This window comes from Eleginops maclovinus, chromosome 16 (genome assembly GCF_036324505.1).
Source record: "Eleginops maclovinus isolate JMC-PN-2008 ecotype Puerto Natales chromosome 16, JC_Emac_rtc_rv5, whole genome shotgun sequence".
Lineage (NCBI taxonomy): Eukaryota > Metazoa > Chordata > Actinopteri > Perciformes > Eleginopidae > Eleginops > Eleginops maclovinus.
The window spans coordinates 14,783,341-14,794,760 of record NC_086364.1 but is presented as its reverse complement, the minus strand read 5'-3'; the positions used below and the strand labels follow the sequence as shown (position 1 = coordinate 14,794,760).

The 11,420-nt window shown below is 40.6% G+C and overlaps 1 protein-coding gene across 2 annotated transcripts; it reads right to left on the bottom strand.

Moving 5' to 3' along the window:
• Nucleotides 1–1,056: 1,056 nt before the first annotated feature.
• On the bottom strand, nucleotides 1,057–9,776 carry tfap4 (transcription factor AP-4 (activating enhancer binding protein 4)). 2 transcript variants are annotated; one of them, XM_063904805.1, is made up of 7 exons: nucleotides 9,426–9,776; nucleotides 6,722–6,887; nucleotides 6,513–6,611; nucleotides 6,234–6,404; nucleotides 5,985–6,098; nucleotides 4,200–4,367; nucleotides 1,057–4,088 (listed from the first exon to the last, which is right to left on the bottom strand). In XM_063904805.1, the coding sequence occupies exons 1-7, from the start codon at nucleotides 9,512–9,514 to the stop codon at nucleotides 3,930–3,932; spliced, it is 966 nt and encodes a 321-aa protein (XP_063760875.1). In that variant the 5' UTR covers nucleotides 9,515–9,776; the 3' UTR covers nucleotides 1,057–3,929. The 2 variants fall into 2 exon arrangements, with proteins under 2 accessions (XP_063760875.1, XP_063760876.1); XM_063904806.1 differs by lacking the exon at nucleotides 5,985–6,098.
• Between the last annotated feature and the right edge of the window lie 1,644 nt (nucleotides 9,777–11,420).

Sequence of the window (11,420 nt, the reverse complement as noted above, 5' to 3'; positions counted from 1 at the left end):
CCAAATATAGCAGGACTTTCTCACTCAAGCATGTCCAACCGAAATGACTCTGGCAGCGTGTCCAAACAATACAGCATGTTCATTTTGGTGCGTAAAACTGCCTTAATCCTCAGAAACTTCACTGGTGATGTGGCATGAATATTTGTTTGGATCTGTGCTTTTGATAAGCTTTTCTGAATTAAAACAATTTTCCTTTGTCAATTATTATGACAGGCGCTGAATTGAGTTGTGTGCCTTTAAAATGTGTGTGTAAAGTGTGCTTTGTTGTTGCTTTTGCTGACAATAAAAACAATCACAGACTACTACAGTTGCTATACCAATTGTTAATAGACTATACTTTTCAACTGTTATTTCACAAATGCAGAAACAGAAGGCTCTTCATTTTAAGGGAGAAATATTTTTTATCTATCAATACAAACTACAGTGTAGCTTTGGATGTGTCTAAAAGCCCTTTTAAGAACTACTCTTATTTGACATTATGCCCCTTAATACCTCACATAGCTATCCATGTCTCAAAACTGAATTGCATATACCAGTACAAATTAGTATGCTAATACAGTCAACTGGTGACTTATAATTTTCTCTACCTAACATCCATTGTACAAGGCTACAAAAAACACAAAAAAGTAGATATGATTGAGAATCTGGACACAAAAACCTGAGGTCTTGCTGGACAAATGTGTGAGGGTGAGAACATGAGGCCTGGAATGAATGAATGCATGCCAGGGGATGATGGCAAGAGATGCCACCTACTGTCCCTTGTGTACATTTCAACTGTCAGAGGACGTGGTGGATCTTAATTTAGCGATGAGCTGTTGAGCAAGGGAGGGAGGCAGGGCTTTAATTTCATAGCCACCAATCAGGAATAGACACTTGGGCATCAACTGTACTGCTTGAGTGATGGCCAGACACAACCGGAGTGGGGACAAATTCAGCTGCTTACGTCATTATGTGTGCTTTAATAACCATTACCAACTCAGAACTGAAAATATTAGGAGGGAAACACTTATTTCAAAGGCTCAAAGAGAGAAACAAAGTCACACACAAGGAGCCCAATGCATAAAAAACAAAGTACAAACTTTATTATTCTGTCTTTACAAAGGCACAAGCCTCTTTATCCCCAAAACATTTCTTTAAAAAACAAACAAAAAAACACGAAATAGCTTCTTGACGACCATATGCACTGACAGGTCTTACAAAAAAAGTTACAGATAACAGACGAATGGAAAGGGAGAGGAGGGAGCCATGAAATGTGTAATGGGGCACAAAAGATATTGAAAATAGAAAAAAAGACAGCATAATAATAAGATTTTGCAAATTTAAAAAAATGTGAGTGTGAAACAGGACAATCGTGTAGGAGGTCTGGACATGAAGGAGAAGGGGATACACAGCTGTGCGGCTTTTACTCATAACCCCAAGAGCTTTATCTGAGGAGATGCCCCTTTATACAAAAGAAAGAGGCGGACTCCAGTATAGTACAGTAAGTGCTTTGTAATTTTGACTCCTATTTAATTATCCCCAGGCCCACCCCACTCATCTGATATGTCCACTTAACATTTCCTAACACACAGAACAAAGTTTAAAACACGTTTGGAAATAAAACAGTTCTGGTTTCTAGCGGAAAACGAATAAATGCAAATACTCAGAGAAAAAAGCAAGGGCTCTACAAAAAGCAAGGCTTGCAAAACACGTTTTAACATATATGAATCCCCTGCCCATAGTGACAAGTACAGGGAAAAATGTCCCATGATTTGACAGACACGATGCTCTTTTTAGTGCAGCTGACATCAATATTTCTTTAAAGGGCAATTCCATGACATAAATCATGATAGATGAGTTGCGTTCAATTGAACACATTATCTGTCCAGCAGTTCAAAGCTCCATCTATACATTGATGCAGGGGATAATAATAATAAGGAGTTTGTCCCTAAATGCGATTATAAAATAGCAATGATATGTCAAAAGCACTAAATGTAATCTCTAAATAGACCAGGGTTCACTTTTGAAAAGTAACCTGATGGGGAAAAATGTGTTAAAATGTATGGAATGTCAACATTTCATTGAGAAGTTCTTCCCCAATGAATCTGAAATCTGGCTTGAGTAGTGCACACTAACGGTTGCAAGTCTACATGTAAGTCTAACCAGCTGTCAGTATTCGGATACATTTTGAATAGCTGGGGAGTGCTTGAATGTAATAAGTATAACTGCCCTGTTTGTGGCAAACACAATACAACAAAAAAGAATAGACTAAATAACTGGAAATACGCTGTATATTCCAACACACCTGGCTGTTTGCAAGCCTGTTTGGAAAGGCAAAGGAAAACCAATCCCACAGGCCACCAAGCGACCCAGATCAAGTGTTCAGGTTTGCCTCTCAGACCTCGTGGCTTTGTTAAGGCTGGCTTCACAGTGCCTCCCTGCACCCACTGGCTATTAGTAAGGCAAGCTGCCTCGATCCAAGCTACATGTATGAACGCCGGCAACCGACAGCTCCAGGCAGAAACACTTAAAGTATGATCCAAGTAGAAACATGTAAATAGCATGGTAGGATAAACAAAAAGTGCGAGAAAGCACATATGAACTATGCATGGATATACATATGTCAACTCCATGGCACATTTAAACTATTTCACAGGGCAATTTCCTCATATTTGAAGTAGACTCTGCTTTGATAGATGTCCTAACATTAGGACAACTAACTACACTATTAAGGGCATACTAAAACCAGCCCTTAAGATGAGCAAACAAATGATTGTATGTCAGTTGAATATGCATGTGTGCGTGTTGTGTGCACATACACACATCAAATGCCTTAATTTCAAGGTAATTGCAGTGCTGTTGCAGACTACCAGAGTCTGGGATAACTGCTGATTTGAAATGTTGTATGGGACACACATACATCAGTGGAAATCAGTTCTCCACAGATTAGCTTATTTACCTAGCCAGGTGCTTTTAAATTCAATATGGGAGGGTATAAAAAAATGCACTGAACTTTTTTTGTCAGGCCATGAGCAAAAGGAAGAACATGCCAAATACATGTGGGATTACTGGGAACCCAGCCCAGTAAAAATGGCAACAAACGGACAATTAAAAAAAAAAAAAAAAGGAGCTGTGAACCAGTAAACGCACTCTCTTCTCCAGAGCTCCACTTCATTTTCTGTGGGCACCAGTCAGCCATGAAAACAGCTTTTAAATTGTGTTTTTCCAGTACAATCACTTTAACTTGCTGGCTGAGGGAGCCTTAGAGAAAGAAAACATAAAAACAGATCTCCGCACAAGTAAAACATCATGTTCTCTTATCCAGAAACCTAAAAAAGGTAATTATGTGAGACAGCTTTGTAAGCTCACAATGTCTGAGATAACTCAGAGAAAAAGGTTTAAAAGAGGTTCATCTAAAATGAAAATGCTCTGGTGTTGGGTGGTGATGGGCTCTTCATTGACTTGGTCTCCTGTTTCGTGCATCAGTCAGATGACTTCAGGGCCGAATAAAGAGAACAGTCACGGTGATTAATTGTGAAGTTAAGCAGACATTCTAGTATCCAGTTTTACGGAGCATTCATAGATCAGTCAGTGGAATAGTTATTCTAAAAACCTCTCCACAAGTTAATGAACAGACATGAGTGTGTGAGATATTAGGGGGGTAAGAAAGTTAAGACAAGCAGAGAGGAAGACGCAGAAGAGACTGCTCGTATGAGTGTCTAAGTGTAAACCTATTCGGGCTGCCTACCACGGTAAAACATGTGTACTGAAACAAAAAACATAACAAAACGATTGGTTCAATCTGTCTACCAGCCCTAATAATGTCCACTGAACAAGAGTGCTGTAGGTTTGAAGCCTCCTGTAGCCCTTGTCTGCTTGGGCCTTTTGTGTATGTGTGTGTTTGTGTACATGTGTTTAAGTGTATGGCGTGCGAGACGTCAGGGATTAACTCAGGGGAGTGAACAGTCATCGGGCACGTCACTGTTTGAGGCTGTGTCTGAGCCTGCTGCGTCAGAATGGACGCGACCCGAAGTGACGATGACCGCCCTCCGCTGCTCTTCCTCGCCGGCACAACCCTTTCCCTGGGTGCCCTCGATGTGCTGGATTGCCTGGGGAAAGAGGATAGTGATGTCAGTGACGACAGCACCCTCTGGTGTTCATATCTGAGAACCTTTCCTACAAGAAATGAGTCTTAATTCTGCGTCGGACTTTCATCTTACTTGAACAATGGTGTCCAGGTTCTGCCGAGATGTGGACACTGTATTGATTACTGATGTCTGGCCCATGGTTACCACGGTGACATGATGGGGCTGGGAAGGCTGGACAGGTGCAGGGACAATGACCGTGGCATGGTGTGTTGGTGCAGGTGGGGTAGAGGGGGCAGACACCTGGTAGAAAGAAGGAAATATTTTAGAATACACTTATGTCCACGCTGCACTGTGGTAATGAGTTCTTATGGTTAGGAAGTATTTTAAAGTAATACACACATACACAAGCAATATTAAACACATAATGGAGAAAACAGCTTGGCAGCATATTGAATATTAGCCAGGACTGATGTTAAAATATGTAAATCAACCACATTTTTGTCCTGTCCATACATTTCCTCACTCAGTGTTTTGAGGGTGCTTTCGATCAATCTTAGCTTGACCAAAAAGCTTGAAATGAAGTAGATCTGTAAAGGCCACCAAAAACTGCAGCTGTGCAATTTAAATCTTCATATAAAAAGCTTCTTTTGCTTTTTGATTAATTATCTCCAAGTATTATATGACAAAGCTAGTTTGAGAAAATGAGTTTAACTCAAGGTGCTCCAGTTTTGCCAACATGTCAAAGTCTGAAGTTGGTGATACTCTAAAAAGCATCGGAAAGATGTAGCTGAAAAATCAGGAGTAAAGTAAGTAGGTGTTGTGTCAAATATCCCTATTGTTGTCATGGCTGAAATATATCCTTTATATACATTTATCAGTGTCCATAATTCTGGAAGGTTAAATGTGATATAAAAGCAGACAAGGGTTTTGGGTTAGGGTTGTTTTGGAACCATGATCCAAACACAATGAAGATGCAATTGAGTAAGAGTTCATTTTAGTTCCAGTAATTTCTTTTTACTTGAGGTAATTATGTTTATTCATAGCAATATTAACTTGAGGTCATATCACTCAGGTCTGCTTGGGGAGTCACAAAAAGTCACATGACTAATACAGAGTGTATCAATCATCTTCAATACCAACGCACAGCTGCCACAAGAGGTGGATGGGCAGACGGCATATGCCAATTGATTTGGCATCATGTTCAGGTAGGGTAAACATCCAGAAACACGACACTGAGGCTTTCATGGCAGGAAGACATGCAGAAAGACTTGTGAGCTGCTCATTTAACACACTGTAAATGTGTCTTAGCTGCTGACAGCTCTAACTTGGGACTGTCTGTGTGACATCTACAGTGCACAGAGATTAGTTCAGGTGTATTTATACAAGTGTTTTAAAATGCAATGTGCTTCATTGACTCAAAGAAAACCATAAGATTTTACAACTACACGCATGACGGAGTAGGAGAACACGAAACCAGCAGCCAGATTTTAGGGTAAAAAAGGCTAAAATAAACACTGGTTATCTAAATATATTAAGGTGACCATGGTTTGTCTTTGTATCAAGTTCAATCATACCTGATGTGGTAAAAACATATATATTAAAAAAATGAGCCATTACTTAACATTCAATCAGAAGCAAATCCCACAGTTTTTTTTTTCTTGTTTGGATTTTTCAAAGACAGATCCAATTCATTGGCGTCTATGGCATATATTTAATGAAACATACTTCTAGAAATAACTCTTTGCCTGTTTTAGCTCCAAAATGTCCAATTTTGTGTCAGCGTTAAACGTGTAAACAGATTCTTAAATAACACTTAGGGAAGATAACCAATTACAGAAACGTAACTACATTAGCGTAATGCTCAGAAGGATTCCACAGTTTATGTGTGAATCAAACATGTGAAAACACGTTATCCACCTGTGGGCTGTGGTCTGGAGTAACGTCCCTCTCCATCTTGTGCTGCTGCAGATGGACAAGGCTCTGGTGCTCCTGTACCTGCTGGGAGAGCGCCCTAAGTTTCTCTGGGTACACCTGGGCATCCAGGGAACGCATCCGTTACAGAGCAGGGGATAAACGTGTGAGTAAGCAGAACTATGTTGGACAGTGCATTTTTCTGACACAGACTTTGTCAGAAATGGTGTTATATGTTGCGGCCGTTCGTTTTACCTGATCTTCTAGCATCATTCTGATTGAGCGCTCTTTCTCCAGCTGCTGCCGTAACTCGATCATCTCCCTCCTTAAGTCCTCAGTCTTCTCCTCCTCCAGGATGTCTGGTGAGCCAATCCCTTCATCTTTCTCCTCTGCACGCCTCCTCTTGGGAGAGGAACCACTTAACTCCTAAGACAGAAATTGGGTATTCATTTTAGATAAATATATGAACTGATGATACTGAAAGAGAGAAATCACAATAAAGCCTTTTCACATTTGGCATGGTGTTTTTTTTACCTGTATGATTCGTTTGAGCTGACTGTTCTGCTGCAATAGCCGCGTCTTCTCCTGTTCCAAAGTAAAAATGTAATCCGATGTCTGTTGCAGGATGGCAGCCTGGGGAAATTAGAAGAATAATATTGTAGCAGGTGTGTTATAAAGTTGAGTTCAGCACGTTACAGCTCCATATAACTCCTCAACTATCCCAAACTTTTCTTTTGACCCACCTTACTGAGCTTCTCTCCATCACTGTGTGGGATGAGTGTTTTAAGAGACTGGAATCCAGAATTGATGCTCTGCATACGCCTACGTTCGTTGCTATTGGCAATCTCTCTGCGAATTCGCCTCTCTTGGTCCCGGGCTGTTTCTGGGGTCAGAGGAATGTTGGCCAGACTACGGGGAGGAGAGGGGAAGGGCAGTGGTTAGTTGGACACAATGACAAAATAAAACATACATACTTCAGCACCCAAACATAGTGAAGTTCAACATTATCCAGAGACATCAAGAGATATGGCAAAAATCTTCTGTCCCGATCCTTGGATGACACATTTCAGTTACAGTAGATTGTCAATTGTAGATTAAACATTTTCATTTAATTTATAGCATCATAAGCGTTCAACATAAAGCATCATAAAGTTAAATTCCATATTTTTATGCATGCTGAAGTGTCCTGTGGCACACACAGAACAAGGCTGCTCTTCCATCAATGTGCCATTTCCAAACAGGTGATAAAGTAGCACATAAATATGTATGGTGTGCAATATAAAGTTATGATTGTGAAAGGTCTTACGGAGGGATAATTTTTCCTGACGGTGAAGCAGCACTGACATTTTACAGGACACCTTTCAAGCAACACACTTGCTAAAAAAGCTTTACAGTGGCACCACCTTTGCTGATAATTACAGTTGAGGTGTAAATAGAACGGCATTGATCCTGTTAATATCCCCCACGACATGATCTGCCATTATGCTGCAGTTCAGTTGAGGGGAAATTCTGAGCGAACTTCCTCTAACAACCTCTGTATCAAGCTCAGTATCTCTGGGACCCTCTCTAGCCAAGCGCTTATCTGTACTGACTCAGCTGCCTCAGTGCAAACACTGGGAACAATTGTGCAGACACAGATGAGAAATTAGTGTGTCTGTGTCTGTGTGTGTCTGTGTGTGCGTGTGTGTTTGTGTGTGAACAGACACAGTCGCATGTACAAGCAATGCAGCCGCACATCCAGCATACACATCCACTGCCAAAACATCACCAACTGGGCTTGGACTTCATATCACCAAGCACAAACCGCTAACCATTAGAAAGACTGGGTCCCAGTTAATATGGAATTAAAGCTTAAAACAGGCAACTAAATATAGTACAATAAATCCACATGATTGGTTGATGAATTATTCAAATGAAATCAGAAAGTTATACTGGAATTGTATTGATAATGAATACATGTTTTTTGTAATTTCACAAGCTAAATTTGATATATTTAATGATTCATGTGTCAAAAATGTAACAATTGGCTGCTTCCCTCCTTTTAAATCTTAGACAGTTAAATGTTTTTGTTGGTTAACAACACAAAGAAAGACATCCCCATCATCTCTAGGGAAACATGTCTTTACATTTTTTTGACAATATTTCATATATTTTATAATTATATATAATTATAATATATTAGTTGGGAAATTAATCTTGTTATAGGACTGCAACTTGTGCCAGCATTTGATTTCAGTTGTAATAGTCATACAACTGCAGAGTAGAGACATTTATGATTTTTAATCGAAATACTTGTAGGTGAAATTACTTAGAATGGCTCTATGGCAACATCAAAGTACGTCCCTTTCTCATAGGAATATTTGTCATCGTTTGTTTACCAATTGTCCGCACACTCACAATGAGGATTTAACGAAAACGAACAACAGGACTACATCTCCCACACTGCCAGCGTCACTGCTAAGAGCCAGCAGCAGATCCCTCCGCCTCCCTCTTCAAACAGGGCTGCGGACGTATCGATGGCCTTCCGCGACATACACACCCCCTTATTAATAACACCACTTTTTTACCCTGCCTCCACGCTAACGCTGAATGTCCATTTATCGGACACACGGGAGATAATGTGTTTCTAAAAAAAGGCCAACTAATAAATCCCCTTAGTCACCACAGCGCCCAACAACACCACCGTGCTTCGATCAGATTTTCGTGTCCTCCGCCATTATAACAATGCGGCAGGCAGCATGGCAGAGGTGCAGAATGAAAAGACGCAGTGGAGGTGACTCAATAGTGCGATCAACACGCAAATAAACCATCTTTAAACTATCGTCACGACAAATGGGGGCAATTTTAAAACTATGTGTATATCTTCACATTAGAATTTTACGAAATCGGCGCCATAAACAGGAAACACGCCAGACCCCCTCATCACTTTTAGCACAAGCCACAAGCATGGCCGCACTACCCACAATAACTTCGGATCGCTCTGAGCAAATCGGCAACACGCACGACGTGTGCGGCCGAACTAGACCCTTTCGCACTGAATGACAATCGTTGGTGTTATCTTTTCTTTTCTTATGCAAATCACAGCATCTATAGATGTCACTGGGGGTGATTTGAGGATAAATAGAGCAGGGGTGCGCTCTGGAGCAGAGTAGCAGCGTGGTGTGCACGGAACCACGTGGTTTATGTTTGTTAGCCACAAAAATACAACGATATCGCAACAAAATGTGCAGAATAACATCGTAGGGGGGATGCTGCGGATTGATATGGAGCTTAAACGCAAGATAATTTAAGTGTTCGATGGTAAATAATGCGCGCAGTTCCCCGTGAGTGGGTCGTGTACACAATAACAGATCAGATCAAGCATGTTGCCTCATCGCCGTCTACCCCAAACAGATGACTTGTAATAATAATAAAGCTGCATGCTGGGTGAAGTGCATGTATACACACCTACAAAGACCTCCAATCACTTCTTTCTCCGTTTTCCTGAAATGTTGCAAAGAGGGCACCTTCTGAGCTGGTACCATGAAATACTCCATGCTCGCCTCTCGCCAGTTTGCCCCCCTGCTTAAAAAAACAGCCAACAGTCTCCGTTGAATAATAGAAAAAAATAATATGCTAGAGAGCAGTAATCCCGTGATCCGACGAGTGGTAAATCCTCAAAGAAGATATGAATCTTTGTTTGTATAATGTAGTAGTTTTTCAGGCTGCTGAGAGTTGTAATGTTACTCGACTTCCAGCTGATGGGGTTCCCTGGTTGTGTGTGGCTCTACCTCTCTCTCTCTCTCCCTCCCCTCTGCTTTCTCCCTCTGCATGACCGTGTGCGCGCGTGCGTGTGTGTGTGTATGCAGCTGATCGGATGGCTTTCAAGGCGGGAAACAGCTGGTAGGAGTCACACTGCACTTCCAAAAGCCTCCTTCCGCAGAGAGGGGGGACTGCATGTAAACAAAGGACTATTTAGCGCAGATATACACCGACAAGAAAGCGGACATGGATGAAAAGGGGATTAAATGTCTTTAATATGAATTACAGTTAAACATTAGCAGATCATTTACGATTAAATGTGCGGTGCAGTGTTCAATTAAAGCAATATACTAATCCCCAGGTCGGTAATAACTATTAATAATATATTTCCCCTCATTTGACTTGTTTCAGTGACGATAATACTTTAGTTTATAAAGAGCGCCTTTAGATTTAACCCTTACATATTTAAAGCCTCCCTAATATGCAATAAACAGGTAGACTAATATGCAATAAACATAGGAGTCATTTTTACAATATATACAACCTCAACATGTAGATTGCACCTTGACACTGGTGAAGTAAATAAAGAGCGGCACTACAGTAGGGGCGGACACCTGAAACAGCTGCGATAAGCGGACAAGAGGATCAGCTGACGGGCTGGCAGAGCTGCACAGCAACAGCGCACCGAGGGGGCTTTCAGGGACACACTGCTGACACACACCACTGCTAACCGTGTGTGTCGATCAGAATTTTGGTTAGCAACAGGGGTAGTAAAGACGAATAAACGACAGTAACCTATTTTAATAGAAGCTGCGACGCTCACGCAGCCACAATAACCTGCCAGCAACACAATGGGAGAAGCGAATTAGATTTTTTTGCACCCGGAAACACGAAGAGCTGCTGCAGCTGTATCCCTGTGGAGGCACATGGTGGCGTTGTGTTAATTAGTCTACCTTACTGGTGCAGCTGTGAGTTGAGGAGCTTTTACACAAGCATATATTTATCGCTGATTATCACACAGCTCGTTATACACACCAATGACCTTCGGGTACCACCATGGTAGTCATTTCTAAGAGTTATCAGGTCGACAGGAGCCATTGAAAATTGTATTTAAAATAAATAAATAGACTTAAATATATTTTTCCATTTAAATACAGTTCTTATAATTGTAGGTGTATAAACAGACTTTGACAATAATACAATAATAATTTCTACAGTAAGATAAAATAGGTTTGGATGTTTTGCCCACCCCTTACCTATTATTTATTCAAATATCAATTGACGTTGAAGTGTTACTAGTTTGGTAAACAGTAAATTGGATATCACATTTTTAGTTTTTGTTTTAAAGGAAGTAAAATTACGGAACACAACGTTTGCATAACATAAGCGAGGGATTTACAATTAATATTTTTATTCATGAATAATATAATAAAATAAATGAAGAAAAAAAAGACACATACACATGAATCAAACCTAAGCTGATTTGGGGATTGAATTTTGCTTTCAAGTGCATTAAGATATCTTGATTCAATCTTGATCCTCATTTAAGAAATATTGCTTGGCAAATACATTTTTACTGATCCATAACATCTCTGAGGCCTCCTGGCTTTACACAAATCTTCTCCCAGGCTGCTTAAGGCCCTCTAGTGGTGGTATAGTGAAAAGTCAAAGGGGATTCTGGTGCACATTTGTGCTCGCCAT

Excerpts from the sequence above, each read along its gene's own strand:
- tfap4 (XM_063904805.1), bottom strand. The coding sequence starts at position 9,514 with ATGGAGTATTTCATGGTACCAGCTCAGAAGGTGCCCTCTTTGCAACAT. Across the intron at positions 6,099-6,233 it reads GAATGATGCTAGAAGATCAG|GTGTACCCAGAGAAACTTAG; the intron begins GTAAAACGAACG and ends CTGGATGCCCAG. Across the intron at positions 4,368-5,984 it reads CTCCAGACCACAGCCCACAG|GTGTCTGCCCCCTCTACCCC; the intron begins GTGGATAACGTG and ends TCTTTCTACCAG.